Source organism: Leopardus geoffroyi, chromosome B3 (assembly GCF_018350155.1).
Source record: "Leopardus geoffroyi isolate Oge1 chromosome B3, O.geoffroyi_Oge1_pat1.0, whole genome shotgun sequence".
Classification (NCBI taxonomy): Eukaryota; Metazoa; Chordata; class Mammalia; order Carnivora; family Felidae; genus Leopardus; species Leopardus geoffroyi.
Window position 1 is genome coordinate 62,466,395 of NC_059337.1, and position 21,291 is coordinate 62,487,685.

A 21,291-nucleotide genomic window follows, 5' to 3' on the forward strand; every position below is an offset into this window, starting at 1 on the left:
CGATGCGGGGCTCAAACTCACAGACTGTGAGATCATGACCCAAGCTGAAGTCGGAAGCTCAACCGACTGAGCCACCCAGGCGCCCCTATATAAGTGGATTATAAAAATCAATAGGCCATGGTGGTGTTAAACTGAAAAAACAAAACTGCCAGTTATTTCACCAGCAAAAACAGGTTTATTCAGGAATAGCAGAGAATTGTAATCCATGACAAGCAAGCTACAGCAAAACCATAGGCAAGTTCAACAAAGGAAAGGAATGTTATTTTATGGAGAAGAAAGAGGAAGTTGGGAGGAGTTGTTCTGAACATGAATCCACTGGAAAGAAACAAGAGTTTAGGTGATGACGGTTTCTCTTTGGCTGAGTTGCAGGGGTAGTTGATTTATTGTAGGAGATGCAATCATCATACATCCTTCTCTGTTGGAGCCTGTATTTGATGATTCTCTTCTGTTGCTATTCTTCTGTTATGCGTCTATAATTGACAATTCTGCCTGTAATTGACATAAAGTGGAATGGTTCCACTTCCAGCCTTCCCTTCTAATATCCTCTGTCTACTGTAGAGGTTTCCCTTTATTAATTTTCACAGTGGGCACAGAAATCCTGATGAATACAGATTTTTTAAAAATGAAATGGTATCTGAACGAATATAAGCAATTAGAGATCAACTCAAGTTTCAGCCTCACCCAAAGATTTAAAAAATGTTATCATTAGAGGAATGAATGTCATTTACATTCTGGAAATGGAAAAACAGTTTATAACCCTGTTGATTAAGGTACTACAGACAACGCAAGGTTTAAGATTTTTTTTTTTAGTGCTGGGGTTTGCATCTATTGTATTGTTAAGTGTCAGCAGGGAGAAGCTGCCCCTGATGACTCAGGGACCTCTTGTGAGTAACCAACAATTTATCTGGTCTATTTTGAACTGCCAAAGGTGCTATCTAGTACTTAGTAAATGGTTTGAGTAAAAAATGTATGAACAGAGGAGATTGGCTAGCTCAGTCGGTTAAGCTTGGGACTCTTGATTTTGGCTCAGGTCATGGTCTGGTTTGTGGGTTCGAACCCTTCATGGGGCTGTGCGCTGACAGGGCCAGCCTGCCCCGAATTCTTGCACACTCTTTCTGCTCCTCCCGCTCTCCCTGCCCACCCCCCAGGCAATAAATAAATAAACATTTTTAAGAATGGATGAACAAATTAAGCCAAAATCAAATAAAGTCTGAGTTATGACAGAGCGTCAAGGAAAGGCGGGAAGGGGGTTGTGTTTTCCAGATAGATGATGGGTCAGGCAGAAGCAACAATAGACGCAAAGAGAAAGACATTCGGGAACAGCAGGAAAACTGGTGTGACTGGAGGGAAATGGAACCTCAACTGGCCAGAATGTGGTACTGCTGGAGTATCCGACCCAGAAGTCTCTCTGCTCTTTCCCTCTCCACCTCCCTCTTTAGTTCCCCTTTCCCGCTCCCAGCTGGCACCGCCCCCTGGAAAAAGCAAAGGCGGTCTCCGCCCCTTCCTAAAGGCGCGTGGGGCTGCTGGCGCCGCTTGATGACGTCACGGCCATTGACAGGGAGAGGCCGCGGCCGTGGCTGCTGTCCCCGTGGTTTCGAGCGGTCGGGTAAGGGTCTGAGTCGATCTGCTGCCAGCCAGGGTGCCTTCCGAGGGCGCGGGGGAGGCCCGGAGCTTGCAGCCAGGGCGGCGGGTTTGTTGTCTGCAGTGTCGTGGGAGGGAGTTGGAGGCCCAGAAACCTGACTCTGAGATCAGGGCTGCGGCTGTGTTGGACAGGAGGCTGCATCCAGGTTGGGTGAGAGGCGCGTCAGTCCCGCACAGGAGTCTGGCGGAAACCTTAGGGTCCAGACGGGGATGAGGGTAGTCGGGAGCTCAGGTTCTGGGCAAGGAGATATCTCCAGGGGTTCGGCCTTCGGGGTGGGTGGACCACGCTCACGAATCTCTCTCCCCCTGCCCGCCTGCTTCCAGTGGCTCACGTGGGCTGCAGATGAAGCATGTCTAGACTGGGGGTCTTGGGCGGCGCCCAGGCCGGGTTGGGACTGTTGCTGGGCACCGCCGCGGGCCTTGGATTCCTGTGTGCCCTTTACAGCCAGCGGTGGAAACGGACCCAGCGCCACGGCCACAGCCAGAGCCTACCTAACTCCCTGGACTACACACAGACCTCAGAGCCCAGACGCCAGGGTAGGTAGGAGCCGGTCCCCTGAGGCTACAGTCATGGTTGACGAATGGGCCTAGGATCCGTTTAGCAGGACAACGGAGTGGGGGTGCGTGAGAGTTTCACCTTTTTGTAGTTTATTGAAAAGGAAAGCAGTCTTCCTCTTCTCTTCTTCTTCGTATAATTCCAGGAAAGTATATTGTGAAATTGTTTAGCTTTCAGGCTTAGTTCAGGCCACAACGTGCTATGTGTGTATAAAAGGCACTTGCTTAGTGGTGGGTGAAATGTTTAATAAGTAGAGAAAAAGTCCAAAAGAAGGCAAAAGGGAAAACTAATCTTATGGGGATTAAGTCTTGAGATTTATGTATTAAATTATGTATTAGAATTTGAAGGGACCTTAGAGACTATTCAGGGTTTTTTTTTTATCCTTCTTAGGAGAAAATTGAGATTCAAAAAGATTATGTAACTTTACTGAGGTTGTCACAGAGCAGTTAAGTGGCAGGGCTGGGCCTGGTCACCTGGTCCTGTGGACTTCCACAGCATGGAACTGGGAGTGCATTTACTGCAATTGAAGCTGAATGTGGCTGGCTTCCAGCCACAGCTGAAATGGGTAGTGCTTTCGTTTTGCAAAACTTTGACCTTAAGTCATTTGACCAAAGCATCTAGGGCTGGTTCAAGCCGCTCTCGTCATGTGTGTGTAATAGAGGCACATTCATATCCTCTCACCCCATGTTAGTTGGGAATGGGTGTTTTCTGATTACCAAATGCCAGATGGATTGGAAAAGTTAGTTTTAGAAGAGTCTTCAAAGAGTTATCAACTTATTTATTTTAAAATTTATTTATTTTGAGAGAGAGTTGAAGGGGCAGAGCGAGGGAGGGAGAGAGAATTACAAGTGGGCTCCACACCATCCTCGCCGAGACCAATGCGGGCTGGAACTCACTAACTGTGAGATCGTGACCTGAGCAGAAATTGAGAGTCAGACACTTAACTGAGCCTCCCAGGCACCCCTAGAGTTATCAATTTAGATTGCACCTGTTGGCCAGCATTTTATAAGCTGCTGCTTACCTAGTATTGTGAGTGTGCTAGTCTTTCCTTTTTTTTCCCTTGTGGTTTGTTTGTAACTTCTTAGCAGTTTTTCTTCTGCTGTTTGGAGAAAGTGGCATGTTCCCAGAGACCTTTCTTTTTTAAAATTTTATTTAATCTCTACATCTGAGGTGGGGCTCAAACTCCACCCTGAGATCAAGGTCGCATGCTCTTCCTATCAAGCCAGTGTGTTCACGCCTCCCCCCCAATCTTTCTTGCTCTATGCTTTTTTAAATAATTTTTTAATGTTTAATTTTGAGAGAGAGAAAGAGAGCGAGCAAGCACGTGCACACAAGTGGGGGAGGGGCAGAGAGAGAAATCTGAAACAGGCTCCAGGCTGTCAGCACAGAGCCTAATGCGGGGCTTGAACCCATGAACTGCGAGATCATGACCTGAGCTGAAGTCGGTTGCTTAACCTACTGAGCCACCCAGGTGCCCCTCTTGCTCTTGAATGCTGTTGGGTACGTATTGTAATGGGGACCTACACTGTCACTAGATGTCCTTGAACACATTTATGCTTGCCTGGACTGTGGGTCCTGCCTTCCTAGTTCTTCCGTATTTTTACATTTTCCAGGCCAATTGCCTTAGGTAGCTACCAGATGTTAGCATTTATTGTTGGAATTTACCCGAACTCAATTGAGGGCTTGGTAATGGTGTTTTTCCCATGGGGTGTGGATGGGGTATTCCCAGTATACCTTTGCTCTTAGTAACTGCCCCTTTTTTTGCCCTTCTATGATGGTGTTAAATGAAGAGGAGCTCAGAGTTGTCTTTGCTATTCTTTGTGAAATGAAAGATCAGAATTTGAGTTCAATTTTAGTTTTGCTGTGTGTTGAGTATCGACTGCCTGGTATTTGAGAGCTAGGCATGTAAGGGGTTTTGTTTTCCTTTGGCAGGGCAGGTGTCCTGCCTTCTGGGTACTAAAGTCTTGCAAGCATTTTATGTTACCTGCCTTGCTGTGGAAGGTTCTTGGAACAGAGTGGGCTCTTGTTTATAGATTGAGATCTTGGAATTTTTTTTCTTTGAATAGTCACTTGAGACTTGTTACCAGGACCTACCTGTGAACCTATACTGTCTGAGCCTCAAGGGTTTTTGTAAATTGAGCTCCAGTGAGAAGCAAGTGTTCTTGAATTCCAGGTCCAAGATCTTTTCCTCACTCTATCTCATGAGCGTCATTGTCTGCTGTCATTCCTTCAGTGAGGCCTTTGCGGGCAGTCCCAGGCGAGGCTGGAGATGGTGCAGTGCTGCCCAGCCTTCCACGAGAAGGGCAGGAGGAGGTGCTGGACCGCCTGGACTTTGTGCTCAGCAGCCTGGCAGCCCTGCGGCGGGAGGTGGAGGAGCTGAGGAGCAGCCTGCAGGGGCTTGCCGGGCAGATTGTTGGGGAGGTCCGGTGAGTGATGCGGCCTTCTGTCCCACCTCGCCCCCGCCCCTCAACTTTTCCCAGCCCCTATAGCTTTTCAGCTGAGCCGTGTCCTGGCCTTTGCTGCCTGTCCCTAAGGAAGAAGCCAGTTTTACAGCTTCTCCCATAACTGGCAGGGAAGCTGTATGCTTGGTACCTTGCCTTCCGTAAGTTCCTTGCTGCTTTTGGGGCCTGGTGGTCTGTGGGAGCAGCTGAAATGCTTTGTTCTGACTTACCTGGTATGCCCAATGGGGCTGGGCCAGGGAGCTGCCCTTCTTGTTCTCCTAAGGGTAGAGACCCAGGATTTTGTCCATTCTTGGCCATTTAATGAGCAGCAGTAGTTAAGAGCTTCCCTCATGGGGAAGGGAAAAACAGGCAGGCTGGGGCCTGATGGCACCCTCTCTAAAGGGGCCTGCTTTTCAGATCCCACATGGAAGAGAGCCAGAGAGTGGCTCGGCGGCGGAGATTCCCTTTTGCCCGAGAGAGGAGTGACTCTACTGGCTCCAGCTCTGTCTACTTCACAGCCACCTCAGGAGCCACGTTCACAGATGCTGAGAGCGAAGGCGGGTGAGTTTTTTTTCTCCTGGAGGCAGTTGTGGCTTCAGCTGGATTACGTTTTGCGAAAATATTATTTATATAGAAAATCCACACTGAGCTGCGTGAATAATTTTTGGAACAAGGTAAGGGTATAAATGAATAAAGCACAGAATAGGTTAAACAAGAAAAACCATCTACCTTATGTCACCCAGCCAAGTGGAATGTTAACAATGCTTGATGCTTGCGGGGCACCTGGGTGGCGCAGTCGGTTAAGCGTCCGACTTCAGCCAGGTCACGATCTCGCGGTCTGGGAGTTCGAGCCCCGCGTCAGGCTCTGGACTGATGGCTCAGAGCCTGGAGCCTGTTTCCGATTCTGTGTCTCCCTCTCTCTCTGCCCCTCCCCCGTTCATCCTCTGTCTCTCTCTGTCCCAAAAATAAATAAACGTTGAAAAAAAAATTAAAAAAAAAAATGCTTGATGCTTGCATCTGTTATTTTCCTCTGAGCAGGTTTTTTTTTTACAGTTACCATATTATTTTTTTATTTTTATTTTTCCTGTAACATTAGTTGGGTATTTTCCTGTGTTATCATAGGGCTTTATAATTTTTTTTAAGTTTATTTATTTTGAGAGCAAGGGAGGGGCAGAGAGAGAGAGGGAGAGAGAGAATATCAAGCAGGCTCCACGCTCCCAATGTAGAGCCCAACATGGGGCTTGAACTCAGGAACCACAGGATCATGACCTGCACTGAAATCAAAAGTTGGACACTTAACCAACTGAGACACCCAGGCACCTCTAAATATTTTAATTAAGTAGGCTCCATGCCCAGTGTAGGGCTTGAACTCCCAACCCTGAGATCAAGAGTCACACGCTCTACTGATTGAGCCAACCAGGCGCCCCTATTACAAGGACTTTATAAGCATTGTGTTATGACTTTATTTCCTGCATTCAGTGGCTGGGCCAGGTTTACAGAGCCCTCCAAGCACCAATGGTGTGCTCCCCTCTCCTGGGAGCTCCTGTGTTCCCACACAGGAGGCTTGCTCATGCTCCCTTGGCATCTTCACAGGTGGGAGCTGACTGTCCCAAGTACTTGGTAGCTTAGCACTTCTGACCGTAGGCCTTACTGTGATATGGGCAGCAGGCAGGAGTCTGGTGGACAGCCTCCAAACATGGTCAGGCTAAGGGCTTTTCGATTTTAAGCCAATAATGCCATTTTCAAACTTCTGTGTCAAGGATGGAGTCTGAATGAACATTTTTATTGTGCCTAATGCTGTCACTGGCAGCTTCTGCCCTTGTCTATTGCTGGCTCCAGTCATCTAGGTGGCCTGAGATCTCAAGGCTGACCTTTCTTCCTCCTCAAGGAAAAGAGTGGCACAGAGAATAGTCCAGCCTTATGTGGGGACAGAAGGGCTGATTTAGTTATAAACATGTACACAGCCATTCAGCAGTGTTCTTTAGCTGAAACACCTTATGATAGTAACTACTGTTCATTTTTCCTGTGACAGCACGCTAAGTACTTTAGAGGCATTTCCTCACCTAATTCTCACAGGGATCCTATGAAGTAGATGCTGCTCTTCTCCCTGTTTCACGCATGGAGACTTGAGGCTTAGTGAGCTTTGATGCCTTGCCCAAGGTTATACAGCTACTGAGTGCAGGCTCAGCTGGGCTCGTCTGCAGGGGTAGAGGGTCTGTGATTTAAGGCCTGGCTTGGTGGTTGGGGCATAGAAAAGCTTTTTCAGGAAGAAATGTTCCATGCAGCCCTTGGGAGTTCTTCCCATGGACTAAAGAGCTGCCACAGCTCACTGCCCAGGAAAGACCTACCCATACTATCCACAGCTGTAGTATCTGTTCAGTACATCTTACTCAGAAAATTTCAGCCTCATTTTCTTGTTTGGGCCATTATATTCTCCTGCCTGTCCTCATTGGTTTTCTAAGAAAATTAAGAATGACATTATTACTCTCTTTTTCGATATTACTGCCATTGGGTATCTGTGCTGGATTTGATTATTGCTTGGGCACCTCTTGCTACAAGCTTTAGTCCTCCACTTCTGACTACTGTTGTTGGGGTTGTCTGATCCTTGTTATCTGTATTGTCAAGGGCTCATGGACGTGGCCCCTTTCCATTTACCTAATACTTCTGCCTGTTTCCAGAAGGCTGTGTTAGAGGAGGGGGCAAAAATGGAATTCATGTTTGACACATCTGGACTGAAAAGAAAGAAGGACAAAGTGGACCCTGAGACTTAAGGAGCATCTCTGTGCAACCCATTTTTAGCAGGTCACTGGAGGTGGGGAAACTGATGTTTGTAAGAGGGTAGAACAGGAGAGGTCACAGCTCTCCCCAAGATCAGGATGTAGAACTCAAGACTCTTAATGATGATTTTAAGAAGTTGTACAAACTTCTGGGAAGAGAGCCAGCGTGTTTAACCAGGGAGGCCTGTGGGTGCTTCACTGCTTGGAGTGCTCATTGGGGCTCCCAAGGCCATAAAGGGAAGGACAGGCCCATCAGCCATCTGTGATGGGACAAGAGGAAGGGTGGCTTTCTCATAGCTCCAGCAAGCTCAGCCCATGACTGATCGTGTGGCACGTAGAAGCTGATGGTGCCTCGGTGCAAGACTCTGGTTTAGCTTGCTGCTATCTGGGGCAGTGGCCGTGGTGGATAATTCTTTTTGCCATGGTCAGTGCCATATAGGCCAAGGGGGGGTTTTGGGAGGAAACCATAAACCCTACAATAGCTTTGAACATGCGGGACCAGGGAAGGAGTGCTTCTTTGAAGGATGAAATGCTAAGAATATTTGATGCCCTACTCCCCTAAAAGCTGTATTGCCTTTTTCTTCCAAATAAAGGAGCAACTTTGAACTCCCAGGGGATCGACTGAATGTGGCAGAGGCAGAATCGCCATGTGGGTTCGTGAGCTTGTTCCCTGAGCATTGTACCAAACACAGCTTTAGTTCTTTCCTGGTCAAAACGCAGCTTCCCCTAAAACACCAGCTCCTCCAGCAAGCCTTCCCAGGCATCCCAGCCAAGAAGGATTGCCTACAACCCCATTGCCACCCCTCCTTGGGCATTTATCACCTCATTTAGGTTGGTCTTATCTCCCTCACCGGTTAGTCTCCCATGCCTGGTTGTCTTTGAATGTTTTAGCTCAGCCCTTCTAATGGGGTTTAGGAGGAGTCAAAGAAACTTAATTGTCAGAAGAAGGGGATATGCGTGTAACTGAGTCCTTGATCACTGACTTGGGGGCTCTCCTCAAGGGGTGGAGTAGGGTAGCTCTAGCCTCCTTGCTTCGAGGGAGCCATGGATCCTCTACCTTGTATGGGAACAGTGTGTTCCACCCAAGGGCACAGCTCCAAAGAGACTTTTCAAAGGTCCCTGCCAGTCCCTGGTAGACCTCAAAAGCCTCAGGGCATGTTAAACAAAAGGCACATCCCTCCCTCCCTCCCCCCCTCCCTCCCCCCCTCCCTCCCTCCCTCTCTCTCTCCCTCTCTCTCTCTCTCTCTCTCTCTCTCCCTCCCTCTCCCCTGTCTGATTTCTCCAAGGGCTGGACTGGTGGTCTAAGCGTGAGAAAATGGTATCAGTGTAGAGACGTAGCCCCTGTAGCTGAGCCCTGGCAGCTCACAAGGCTGACGTCTGTGCTTGAGCAATAGTGTCTGCCCACCCACTGCATGCCAGCCAGCCAGGTTGCAAATTAGTGAGGCAGAGCAGAGCTCCCTGAAGCGAGGCTGAGGTGCAGTAAAAGGCCTCCTCACTGTTCAGCCTCACTGCCTCACAAGGACCCACCAGCTCTCACTCCGTGGGTGGCAACAAAGTCCCTCCTGACCACTCCTTTTCTTCAGCCATGTGAGCTCTCTGGAGAGACTATCCAGATGCCTCTGCTCTAAAAGGGGTAAGGGTAGGGGTCCCTCCCTGGGAGACTCCTCATTAGAACTCCTAATTGGAGGGGGTTCAGCAGCAGGCAGTGGTGTCTCCCCTTCTAGCAACAGGAAACATGAGACTCCAGCTCTTTGTCCCAGGTAACCCATTTACCCATCTTGCCTTTGGGCCTGGCTGGCATGAGTAGAGGCACTAGTAGACTCTGATTTGATTTTCTCATTTGGGGCAGGCTATTGTCCAAGCTGTAAGAATTGGTTGGGAGTTTCTCTAGGCTGCCTGTGTGTGGTCTTGTTCATCACCAGCCAGGTTGGTTTGCAAAATCCAATGCCACTTTTCCTTGTCCCTTTAATTTCTGAAGTTTTTACTGCACATTGCTAGAGGGGAAAGAACTCGGGTCACATTTACTCAGCAAGGTGAAGTTAGGTTTTCAATACCTTACAAGTTCCCGTAGTAGCTGATCCTGGGACGCTTCACTAGATGAGTCTGGAAGCTCCTTGATAAAGCAGCATGGATGGGGCACTAGGTCTGGTTGGTCATTTGGTACTTCTGGATGGAGCTTCACTCCTTGCTGTCTGGCTTTCTGACCTACAGCTCTCAGCCCAACTTTAAGTGGTCTTGTATTGTCTTTATTTGTAGGTCTCCCTCTCATCTCTTCTTCAGCCACAGGTATCCTGTCCCTATCTTTCATTCTGGGATGGAGGAAGTCTTATCCCTAAATGGCCCTAAGATCCTCCTTGTGCTTAGGAACCTTTTGGTTCTGACAGAACCTGCTTTGCCTTCACTCAAGTCTGGAGGTTGCTCTGGTGTCCGGTTCTAGCCCTTGAAAGTCGTACCTTCTCAGTTTTTGTCTGAGTCAGCTGGTGGTTAGGGAGAACATCCCAATCAGCTGCTAATGAAGCCAAGAGTAACTTGGCCTCCTCTTCAGTGAGTGCATCAAGGTTGGGGGCTCCTAGGAGGCATTTCTTACGGTGGCCCCAGAGATACCTTCCCAGGGGGCTCTGTTTGGATCTTCCTCCTCTCCTGATTCCAGCTGCAAAGTGGCCTTTCCCCATCCCTGGCAAGTTCCTAAGGTTTCCAAGGGCTACTCCTATTGTGGTTTGGGTTTGGCTGCTGACTTAGGAGAGACGCATACCTTGAATTGAGAAAGAAAACGTTGCTATTTGGGCTGCCCGTGGCCTCAGAGGCTGGCACCCAACCACATTGTTTGTGGCAGGTGCTTTTGGCTGATAAAACAAAAATGATTGACAGGCCCTTAGCCTGGTGAGAATCTAGCTCAGGAGATCAGTTCCACCTACATTATAGTTTTTATCTTAAGTATGTCTTTTTTTACTTATAAGAATATATGCTCACTAAAGCAGTCCTGTATATTAAAAAATACAAAAAAGATTACCTTTAATTCTTCTACCCTGAGATCTACTAGCAGTATTTTGGTACATTACTTTTTAGGCAGCTTCTCTTCTAGGCTTTTTCTGATTATCTGCCTGACCTGGCGGTAGCTCAGCATCAGCCCCTGGCTGCCACATTGTCCCCCGCTGGTCACTCTTTCCCTACAGGAGGCATCATTTTCCCAGCCCATAGTTCCCCCTGGGAAGTTTTCTCTCAAGGACTAATTTCTGCCCTTAAGTGATAGAAATGGTTTTTACTTGGGGCTTTGGACAGCAGTGCCATGAAGAGCCCTTGTTTGTGGGTGGGGATAGACCCTAGGGCTCTGAGGCTAAAAAATCTCCCTTGACCCTGTCACTTACATTTCTCTGCCACAGGTATACAACGGCCAACGCTGAGTCAGACTACGAGCATGACTCTGACAGGGAAAGTGATGACGGGGAAGACGAAGTGAGCTGTGAGACTGTGAAGATGGGAAGAAAGGATTCTCTGGACCTGGAGGTGGAGGTGGAGGTGGCTTCAGGCCCAGCAGCCAGAGCCCTGGAGGCTGGAGGCTCCCCTGGCCTGGAGGATGTGCTGCCCCTCCTGCAGCAGGCCGATGAGTTACACCAGGGCAATGAGCAGGGCAAGCGGGAGGGTTTCCAGCTGCTGCTCAACAACAAGCTGGCGGTGAGGCTCCAGCTCCGTCTGCCCTTACTAACCCCCAACCCTCCGAGAATGAAAGCAGGCCCCTGTAGTTGATAAGCCTGAAAGGTGACCTGGGAAGGGAAGGGAGGGTGAGATGGCTGGTTCTGCATGTACCCCCCAGGGCTGCATGTGCTATTCAAGTAGGCCACGCACTGCCCCCAGGGGCCTAGGTGTGCCGCCTGCCCTAGAGCTTCCTCCCCAGTCCTCTGCCTCCTGTAGAACTACTGCTAAAGAGCTCTACCTCTTACAGTAGAGAGAAATGTGGAAAGAACCAGAATAGTTTTTCTTTTTATTTCTCTTGAGGCAGAGCCCAAGCTGCCTGCCCTACTTGAAATTTCTGTAACAAGTGTATAGGTCATTCAACCACAGTTCCTTTCTCTGGTTCACTGCTAGAATTTATGCTCACCCAGGTATAAATACCCCAGTTAGAATTTTTCCTTTTCTTGGGCATTTTCACTTTTTCATTGTGTCAGCAAGACTTCTCTTTCATTGTGCCTCACTTCATCTTGGAGTTGACCTTTATTCCTCATGGTGTCAGGCCAGAATGCCCTCACTCTGAAGGGTTGTGCAATCTACTGTCTAGAGATAATGCGTCCTTAGTTAGCTAAGTGCAGGTGGGAGGACATGGGGATGAAATACTGTGTATAAGGCTGGCCTAATGTCAGTTTATAACACACTAGCTTGGAAACTGAAAGGGGCGTGGGGAGAAGGCCAGAGCCCCAGTTCTCTGCAGCTGAAAAGGGGCCTTATCCATCCCTCTGTTTGGTCTGCAGTATGGAAATCGGCAGGATTTTCTCTGGCGTCTGGCCCGGGCCTACAGTGACATGTGTGAGCTCACTGAGGAGGTGAGCGAGAAGAAGTCATATGCCCTAAATGGTAAGTGCTGACAGATTCCTGGTGGGAAGGTGACTGATTCTAGGGGTATAGCTGGCTCATCTGGGGCTCAGGGGAACTACTAAGAGAAGATGTAGGCTGTCAGGGCAGTTGTGGCTCCCTCTTTCACTCAGCACAAACTCTGGTTCCCATGGGCTTCTTCCTTCTTGAGACAGCACAGTCTGTTTCTCTGCACATCATGATTAATACAGGTGCAAATGTTTTTAGGGATAGTTGTATCAAACTAGCGCAATTCTTTGTTCTCACTCCCCAGCTGCAAGAGAGGGCAAAGCCTACTTTATTAATCTGAAGAGGGTTTTTTGCTGTTGCTTAGGAATCTGGTTTGTTACGGAGCCTGTGGAGCATGTGTTCTAAGAACAGGAGTGGAATGTTCGGTGAGGGCCTGTAAGGAGTGGTTTGGAAGACTGCTGCTAGCTTAGGAATCTTTGGGATCAATTTAGCAACTCTGTTACCAAAGTGTGTATCCTGGGAGGTAGGGTGCATCTGAATTATGCCAAGTTCAGGGCTCTTCCCTGTCATATCACTGAGAATCCTGGGACTTTGAGAAATGACTGGCTTTGTGGGGAAGATGGGTCCTGCCTAGCCATACAGCCCAAGTCAGGCACCATCAATAGACTTCTAGGTCTTATTCAGTTATCTAAAGTCAGTTGAACTATCCAAAGTGGACATGTCTACTTCTTCACTTACAAACATCGAGTCTTTGCTAATGTAGAATCTGACATACCTCAAGGTCATTTGTAGAATTCTGTCAATATAGAAAGACTAGGCCAGTTGAGTTGAATGTTTATTGATATTTTCAGAAAAATCTCCAAGTTTTAACAGAAGGTGCTTAATTTCTGTTTGCTTCTTCTCAAAAGCTTTTGCTTTCCCTCCTAAATTTCAGGTGAGGATTCTGATCAGCTTTTGGGCTAATATCTGGACTCTTGGTATCAACAAGAACCTTTCTTTTTGATCATTGATCATCTCTTATTAGTACCAGTAGCCAGGATGAAACCTGAAGGTGAAGGCAGAGTGGTGATTAGAGCAGCCATAGCCAGTGCTCTGGTCTGGTCTGCAGAGCTTAGCAATTCTGTACAAGTCTACTCCTGCTGGAGGACAGATTGAACATCTTTGGAGGCCCTGCTTCTAGAATCGTGGCTTTTTTAGGACCATCCTTGATGTGTCTAAAGTTCTTCATTTTGTTCTATCTCTAAAAGTCGGACCACCAGGAGGAGGCCATTGTGTGGGATCTTAGGTGATATCTTTTCACCCTCATGTCTAACTTGGCAGGAAGAAACTCTCAGCTCTGATTTTTCTATTAAGAGAGTGCTTTGAAGTGGGCAGGGAAAAATCCACTAAGAGACCATGTCCTCCCACTGATGGGGCCACAGTTGGTCATTGTTTATTTATTTATTTATTTATTTTTTAATTTTTTTTAACGTTTATTTATTTTTGAGACAGAGAGAGACAGAGCATGAACGGGGGAGGGTCAGAGAGAGGGAGACACAGAATCTGAAACAGGCTCCAGGCTCTGAGCTGTCAGCACAGAGCCCGACGCGGGGCTCGAACTCACGGACCGTGAGATCATGACCTGAGCCGAAGTTGGCCGCCTAACTGACTGAGCCACCCAGGTGCCCCGGTCATTGTTTAGAAAGGGGAGGTTATAGGGTGCCTGGGTGGCTCAGTCAGGTGTCCTACTCTTGATTTTGGCTCACATCATGATCTCAGGTTTCGTGGGCTCAAACCCCATGTTGGGTTCTGCACTGAAGGTGTGGAGGCTGCTTGGGATTCTCTCTCTCCCTCTCTCTGCCCCTCCCCTGCTCATACAAGTCCTCTCTCTCAAAATAAAAAAGAGTGGTCTTAAAAAGGGGTGGAGGAAAGGTTATTGGGGAGGGGTGTTATTTCTCATCAGCCATCTTAAAAATGTATTTGTTGCATATGCAACTTTATACCATAATTATAATTTCAGCATGAAGAAACATTTCACATCAGCTAGCCTATCACCTCAACCCATTACTTTTGTTCCATTTTCTCCATGTTTCCTTTGAAGCCCTCTCGGCTTTAATCAAGAAGTCCTATTTTGCAGTGTGCTCTTTTCTCCAGTGTTGTAGGCATGATGTTCTCCAGCTAGAGGGCTCCAGGCTCCTTGTTAGCCTAGAAAATCCTTGTCAAGAGCCTTCATGTGTTTAGGCCTTGATTTCTTTATCAGTCTTAGTGCCTAGAAAACTAAGTGAATGTCATCTCTGGTCAGACATTGGTCCATTTGGCTCTGGTGAGGAGTTTTGATCTAGAGCTGTGTTTAATCTTGGAACACAGATCCATTAGAGAATTTGATTAAAGCTGTAGGCCCTCTCCTCAATAAAATGTACCTGTAGGTAAATTTTATACAACTCCAGAGAATACATGGACACCTTGAAGCCTGTCCACAACCCTCTAAGATAAGGTCTGTTGGGAATAGTTTGCCATTGGGTTGTTTTATATTTAAAATGCTTTGAGGGGCACCTGGGTGGCTCAGTTGGTTAAGTGTCTGACTTTGGCTCTCACAGTGTGGATTCTAGCCCTGAGTTGGGCTCTGTGCTGACAGCTTAGAGCCTGGAGCCTGCTTCGGACTCTGTGTCTCCCTTTCTGCTTCTCCCCAGCTTGTGCTCTCTCTCTCCCTCTCTCTCAATTAAAAAAAAAAAAAAAAAAAAAAGTTTAAAATGCTTTGAGCACATCAGGTGAATGCTGTAAAAACAAAACAAAACAGAAGGTAGCTGGGCAGCTGATGACAGAGACAGAAAGCTTCTCAGGGATAATTTCTGCTTCACCTCGCTCTATTTATAGCTTTTCATTCTGTTCAAACTCAAAATTATTTCAAACAAATCTAGCCAGGATAGGGATTAGTAAGAGCTAGAGCAGTTATTGTTGCCAGAGCCCCTGCTGTGGAAGTGTGCATGGGAACGCTTGTCAACTCTGGATTACCTTTGTCTTACAGGAAAAGAAGAGGCAGAGGCTGCTCTGGAGAAGGGGGATGAGAATGCTGAATGTCACCAGTGGTAATAATCTACAGGGTCGTGGGAAGAGTTAGCATGAGTTAGAGTGGAAGAGAGCCATTTCTCTGCCCTGACCACAAAGGCGCTTGCCAAAGGAGACAGGAGAGGGAGCAGGGACCTGGGGGGAGGGGGGGGTCGATTTTTGGAAGGTGCCTTGGGAGTGAGGCAAGGGGAAATAGGATTTGTTGTTGGGACTTAGAGAAACGCATAGCTTTTTAAGAGTTATCCTAGCTACAAAATTTGTGGGTTCTTGGCTTTTCAAGGAAGCTGGCACAGTTTGTAGTTTGTCCTGCACAAGCTCTTCCTTCCCCCAGCTGCAGTCCCTGGCTGGTGGTGGACTTTGGCTTCTTTGCTTGGCTTGCATGAGTTAGTTTATCAGCTTACAAAAACATCAACCCTGTTTGTGGTCTTTGTCAGGCAAGGTTCTGCCAACTTCCACGGGTCAAATCCAACTTGTGTCCTAGGGTCTGTTTCCAGCACCTCAAGAGTTTTTAGTGAAAATTCTCTTCCCACCTCTCCCTTGCTTTCCATATTTCTGCCCTCAGATAGTCTCTGCAAGAGCTCCTCTCAGGGATCAGGTCCTTGGTGCCACTTCCCTGTGTTCTTCCTTGGGGCTCCTGGACTCCCAAGGATAGAAAATAGCCTTACACTTTATTCTTGGAGAACAGCTGTTTGGGAGGAAATATGGAAATGAGCCTCTGGAAGTATCTGATACAGATGCCCCCGATATTTAAGTGAATAAATGAAAAGGCAACTTGGGTCTCTACACACTCATTTAATGTCAATTGTGCTTCTAGAAACAATGCTGGGGAGATAGGGTAGTAAGATGTTTGGTTTTGAAGATGGAAAGCTGGCTGGCTTTGTTCCCTGATTGGGTGGGAGGATGTAAATCTGAAGCCTGTCTTCATCAGCTTCTGTTGGTTCCCAAATTAACATTAGAATTTCCTAGAGTATCCCATCCCAATTTGTCCACGAGTACAGCTTCCCAGGGACATACTTAAATACTTCTAAAGCTAACGTAGACCTTCTTTTAGTGTCTGCTCAGGAGATGATAAGCAATGTATTTAGGTCCCTTACGTTTTGATGATTATTAGATCCACTTTTTAAGTTTTTATGCCCCCGCCATGGCTATATTCCTTACATGGTGAAATTAGTGGAGATTTGGACTGAGACACTGCCTAAATGTTAAGTAGGAGAAGCTTACTGTGGTGGGACCCCACTTTTTTGTACCTAGCATACTTTGGAAAATTGTGAGCCTACCGGTGTTTGTTAAAGAATATGAATTGGGACTACAGATTTATGAAGAGAGTTTTATACATATAAAAATGCTATTTTCAGCTCTACTTGAGGGGGGTAGAGGGCAGTTGATGAGAAGCCCATTCCTTGTCCTTGAGCTCGCTGCCACTTTCCCCCTTAGGTATGCAGTGCTTTGTGGTCAGCTGGCTGAGCATGAGAGCATCCAGAGGCGCATCCAGAGTGGCTTTAGCTTCAAGGTGAGGAAAGGCTTCTCTTCCTTCCCTTGTGCTGCTCTATTCCAGATTGCCTGCTCTATCCCAGCTCCTTGCAAAGGGTGCTCCTGCAGTGTCTACGACTTGCTCTTCCCTTAGCAACTCTGATGGTAGTTTAGATTTACATTTTTCCCCTCAGGAGCATGTGGACAAAGCCATTGCTCTCCAGCCAGAAAACCCTATGGCTCACTTTCTTCTTGGCAGGTGGTGCTACCAGGTAAGCTAAATTCTGGGGCCTGGTATCAAGGCCCTAAGTGTCCCGTGACACTGCTATCCTTGCAGTGAAAACCTGCAAGCAGGGGCCGTAGCCTGGTCTGGCTCAAGTACCCATTTCCTCTGAATGGTTGTGTTATGGGTGACTGGACCCAGCCCTATCTGACCATGTTTTAAGTACAGAATATTTGATGTTCTTAAAGATACTTAAAACTTTTTCTTTACACCTTGCTCTTTTGGTGGCAGGTCTCTCACCTGAGCTGGCTCGAGAGAAAAACTGCTACAGCCTTGTTCGAAAGCCCTCTCAGTGCCACTGTGCAGGATGCCCTCCAGAGCTTCCTAAAGGTATCGGGAAGGAAGGGATGGATTTCTGGTAGGGGGCAATTTTCTATGGGAAAATCAGAACCACTTGGATAGCTTCTAAAAATAGAGTTCCCTGGATGAGTGGATCAGTCTTTGGGTTGGGAACTGGAAAGCTCTATTTAATAAACCTCAGCCTGACTTGAACATGGTAATCCCCTTACTGAACCCCATTCCTCCCTTTTCTAGGCTGAAGAACTACAGCCAGGATTTTCCAAAGCAGGGAGGGTATATATTTCCAAGGTAAACTCACCTGCCTTTTTCAACATCGATGAAAATTTGTGGGAAGTCCTGAAAGTCCAGGTTCTGGTGCTATTTCTCCCAGGTTTTCACTGTTGTATCTTTTCAGTGCTACAGAGAACTAGGAAAAAACTCTGAAGCTAGACAGTGGATGAAGTTAGCCCTGGAGCTGCCAGATGTCACCAATGAGGTAATACTTTGAAGAGCTCTTGAATCATGTGACCTTTTTTCAGGAAAGAATCTTCCCTAGAAAATTGTATATAGGTTCTTTTATATATATCTCACCTAGGGGAGGAGGCAGATTTCATAGGTTGTCCTGCGAAAGTAGGTAAAAAGGAAGCAAAGGGCCCTTCTCAGGTATCAGTGGTTGGGGAAATGTTAGATTTTCGAGTTCTGGTCTAGTTTTGGTTTTATTCTCTTGTCTCCTTAGGATTCAGCTTTCCAGAAAGACTTGGAAGAATTGGAAGTAATTTTAAGAGAATAATCCTATTTCAGTGGCCTTCATGACTTGAGGAAGACTGCCCTGCTTATTAGATCAGGAATCTAAGACTGCTTAAGTGAGGGTCCTGACTCCCGAGCCTGGCTGGTATCTATAACCATTCCCCAATTTCTTTCCTTGCCCACTGGTTAATTTATTCTAATCCTTTATCTAATCTGAAGTTGGGGAAGTACTTGAGGCCTGGATTTCTATAGTTCTCTTAAGTGAATTCTTGAAAAACCAAGACTAGCACTGAAGGCTGCCTTTAGCCTGTGAGTGGATGAACTTCAAAGAGCTATGGGAACAAAACATAGAACTTGTACTCTCTAATCTTTTCTACTGATTAATATTCAACACCAAAGTATATAGTCCTAAAACCATACCCTATCATGGTAAAAGGAAAGGTCATAGCAGCCCCAAAATATTGCCCTCTTCTCCCCTATCATGTGAATTCTAACTATATTCCTGCGCTGAGGGGCTGGAATACTTCCAGAATAGAATCCCAGCAGCTTTTAGAAGGGCACAGTGCATAAGACAGGAGACTGTGAAATGATGATCTGAGGAGTTGCCTGGAATATATTTTGGTACAAACTTGAAATAAACCAAATTTGATTAGAAGTGACTATATTCCCCTTTCTTGCTTGACATTTCCATAACTACTTCCTACTACAGAAGCTATTGCAGACAAATAGCACCTAATAGTTTAAGCTCTTTTCAGTGGAAATTTTAGTTACAACTAAAAAAGGCTGGCCAAGGTCTATTCTAACTAGTTGACTCTTATGGCCAACAGCACAAAGCCTAAAAGATTGAAATCCTTTTACTTCCATTCCAGAATCTGCCACTCTGGCTTACTATATATATATACACCATCCCAGGTTTGTTTTGTGGTAAAGAAATGAAGGACAAGACCTGAGAGATACTCCATTCTTTAAACAAAGCTGCATTAAATTGACTGTGTCTTCCTATTTCCCTACATACAGTAGGATCAACACAGGCAACGGCAGAGATTTTCTATGCCTCTCTTTCCAATACTAGCCGAGAGGCCCTTTGAAATTTGAAGAGCTGGTTAAAATTCATCCTGAGTAGAAGTCTGAAGGGGAAGAAGAGAAGTATCTCAAACCCTTCAAGTAGAATAGTATGGACAAGTATCAGGACTCTATAACAAAAGCTTAATACAAAGGCCATGGGAAAGTCATTGGATATTCATCTTGTAATATCTATTACATTGAAGGCTAGTAAGCTAAATCATCTGAATGTATGACTTCCCTTTAAAATTCTCAATTTTAAAGCAATAGAAACTGATCAGTTAGTGCCAATAAATTATTTTGAAGGCCCTCTCAAAATATTCAGCTTACACCAGAATAACTCCTATAAACCGCACAAATAACTACTTTATTAGTAGCCCCACACTAAATCTACTTAGAGCTTCTGAAATGATTAAGATTCCAGAATTATCTTGAGTTACTCTTAGCAGTTAAAAAAACAAGCACATAGATGTTGAAGGGCTGGTAGCCCAGTAGGCCTGCTCAGTAGCCCTTAAATAAAAACAAATTCTTCTATAATTCAGGCAAACTAACTTAAAAACCTACTTCTGACAGTTTTACTGACAAAACAAAACAAAACACACCAGTGAGGAGACCTACTTCCTTTGCCACCCAGGCATTTCAACATTGTTCAGATAGAGAAGAGTCCAGTCTCACCAGCTTTTGTCTTCAAGGGAACTAAAGATTGGCCAGGGGAACATCTGTTAGTTCTGAGTCTACCCTAAGGCACGATGTCAAACATCTTCCTTACTTCCCCCCAAATAATTCACATAGACATTAATAAACTCCAGACAGAATAAACATTTCAGATCAGTTTGTGACTACTGACCTGTCTCCTGTTTACACCATCAGAAAACTGATAGAATAGGTGTTTTTCCAGAAGCCTTTTTCTGGCAGGAAAACAGGAAGAGGCCTGTGAAGAAGACCCAGGGAGCAGTCCTCTCCATTAGGCTGTAGCACTTAAGCTTTATCACAGGAAAAGCCCCAGTGAATCAGTCTTTGGCATCTCCCACTCCATCTGCATTGATGGCAAACATAGCTTCAGCTTCAGGAAGACAGGGAGAATCGTAGATTTTGCAGATTCTGGTTTCCCCTCTTCCTTTCCTCAGATACAGTCTGACCCAAAGAAACAGACCAAAGTTATTATAATTTTAAAATCTTTTTCCTATTTATGGTAGATATGAATTTTTTTTCCAGATATATATACTTCCTAGGACTTTGGGGATCTTTCTGTATTCCTTAGGGACATTTACAACCTGGAGGAATCAACTTCTATCCTGCCCCTTAGTGAATTTAACATTTTGAAATAATTACTTTTTTACTAACGAGGAAGAGGCCTATCTTTCATATTCATTCTTTCATATTTGGGGGCTTTTCATTCTTTTGTAAACTAAAAGCAAACATCTGTACTAACCAGGGCATGACAATTAGATTTAGCAAGGGCTCCTGTGTCTAATTATACAACAAAAGCTTTAACCAGGTTTAATGGAAATGTTATATCTTCATGTTTACTTCAGTTAATATGACACCCCAAGACAAAATCGCTTATCCCATCACTTTACCTGGTTGTTGAGGCATGAGCAATGATATTTCCTCCAATAGGTTTTTTAGGATCTGCAGCAAACATGGCTGCTCCATCCACTTGGGCTACCACCTGGTTGGTGATCACCACTGCTACACCAAACTGATGGGGGAAACAATAAATGTCATTTTTTGTGGCCAGATATTCAAAGAACCCTACTGTTGCCACCCCTTTCCCCACAAAGTAAAGAATGATTAATATACATATCTCTTCCTATCTGTTATCTTCATGACACCAGGTACTGATGTTCTGATCTCCCAGCAAGGACCCTGAAACTTAGGCATGGTCTGTCCCTATCCCACAACTTACCTCATCAGCAAGTCGCAGAAGCATCCGCAGAAACCTGGCCAGGTGCATCTGCCTGGCTGAAAGTTCCCCTCGACCCGAATAGTCAGTTCTGTAGAGGGCAGTGGCACTGTCTACAATTAACAGTGCATACCTATAGGAAACAAGGACTCTATGAAGCCTACTTCTAGCCTGTGTCAGATTCTGCTCCCTTCCTTACTACCCTAAACTTTCATATTCATAGTTATATTTGTACATAAATGTGTTAATTAAAATATTTGTACAGTATTCACGTCTGAGGCACTATGTAAAAAGTATAATTTCCAGTAAGTTCAAGTGGATTATGGCTTCATCTTTTTTTTTTTTTTGGAAATAATCTCTACACTCCAGGTGGGGCTCAAACTCACGACCCCGAGATCAAAAGTTGCATGCTCCTCTGAGCCAGCCAGGTGCCCAGTGGTTTCATTTTTTAACACCGACTTGACCTAAACCCACAATGCAAGAATGTAGAACTAAAACTTACACCTCCCCTTTCTAATTCAAGTTACTATCAATTCTGTCACATAGCCTAC

At 46.0% G+C, this 21,291-nt stretch overlaps 2 protein-coding genes across 7 annotated transcripts in view; one reads left to right on the forward strand and one right to left on the reverse strand.

Annotated features, from left to right (window-relative positions):
* The first annotated feature begins 1,473 nt into the window (after nt 1–1,473).
* Nucleotides 1,474–21,060, forward strand: RMDN3 (regulator of microtubule dynamics 3). 4 transcript variants are annotated; one of them, XM_045450010.1, is made up of 13 exons: nt 1,474–1,606; nt 1,966–2,178; nt 4,431–4,623; nt 5,056–5,199; nt 10,796–11,087; nt 11,879–11,981; nt 14,953–15,013; nt 16,428–16,503; nt 16,658–16,735; nt 16,978–17,076; nt 17,281–17,334; nt 17,441–17,521; nt 20,673–21,060. In XM_045450010.1, exons 2-13 carry the CDS (start codon nt 1,992–1,994, stop codon nt 20,685–20,687), a joined length of 1,383 nt encoding a protein of 460 aa, XP_045305966.1. In that variant the 5' UTR covers nt 1,474–1,606; nt 1,966–1,991; the 3' UTR covers nt 20,688–21,060. The 4 variants fall into 4 exon arrangements, with proteins under 4 accessions (XP_045305966.1, XP_045305965.1, XP_045305967.1 ...); XM_045450009.1 differs by lacking the exon at nt 20,673–21,060 and adding an exon at nt 17,762–18,431; XM_045450012.1 differs by lacking the exon at nt 20,673–21,060 and adding an exon at nt 17,762–18,431 and having other exon boundaries at nt 1,515–1,606; nt 2,087–2,178.
* Nucleotides 19,634–21,291, reverse strand: part of RAD51 (RAD51 recombinase) — a 35,525-nt gene continuing 33,867 nt past the window's right edge. For all 3 annotated transcript variants that reach the window (XM_045450015.1, XM_045450014.1, XM_045450013.1), the window contains exons 8-10: nt 20,744–20,873; nt 20,415–20,536; nt 19,634–19,968 (exon numbers count right to left, since the gene is read on the reverse strand). In XM_045450015.1, coding sequence (XP_045305971.1) covers nt 19,845–19,968; nt 20,415–20,536; nt 20,744–20,873 — 376 coding nt within the window. In that variant the 3' untranslated portion in view covers nt 19,634–19,844. The remainder of the gene's footprint in view (nt 19,969–20,414; nt 20,537–20,743; nt 20,874–21,291) is intronic.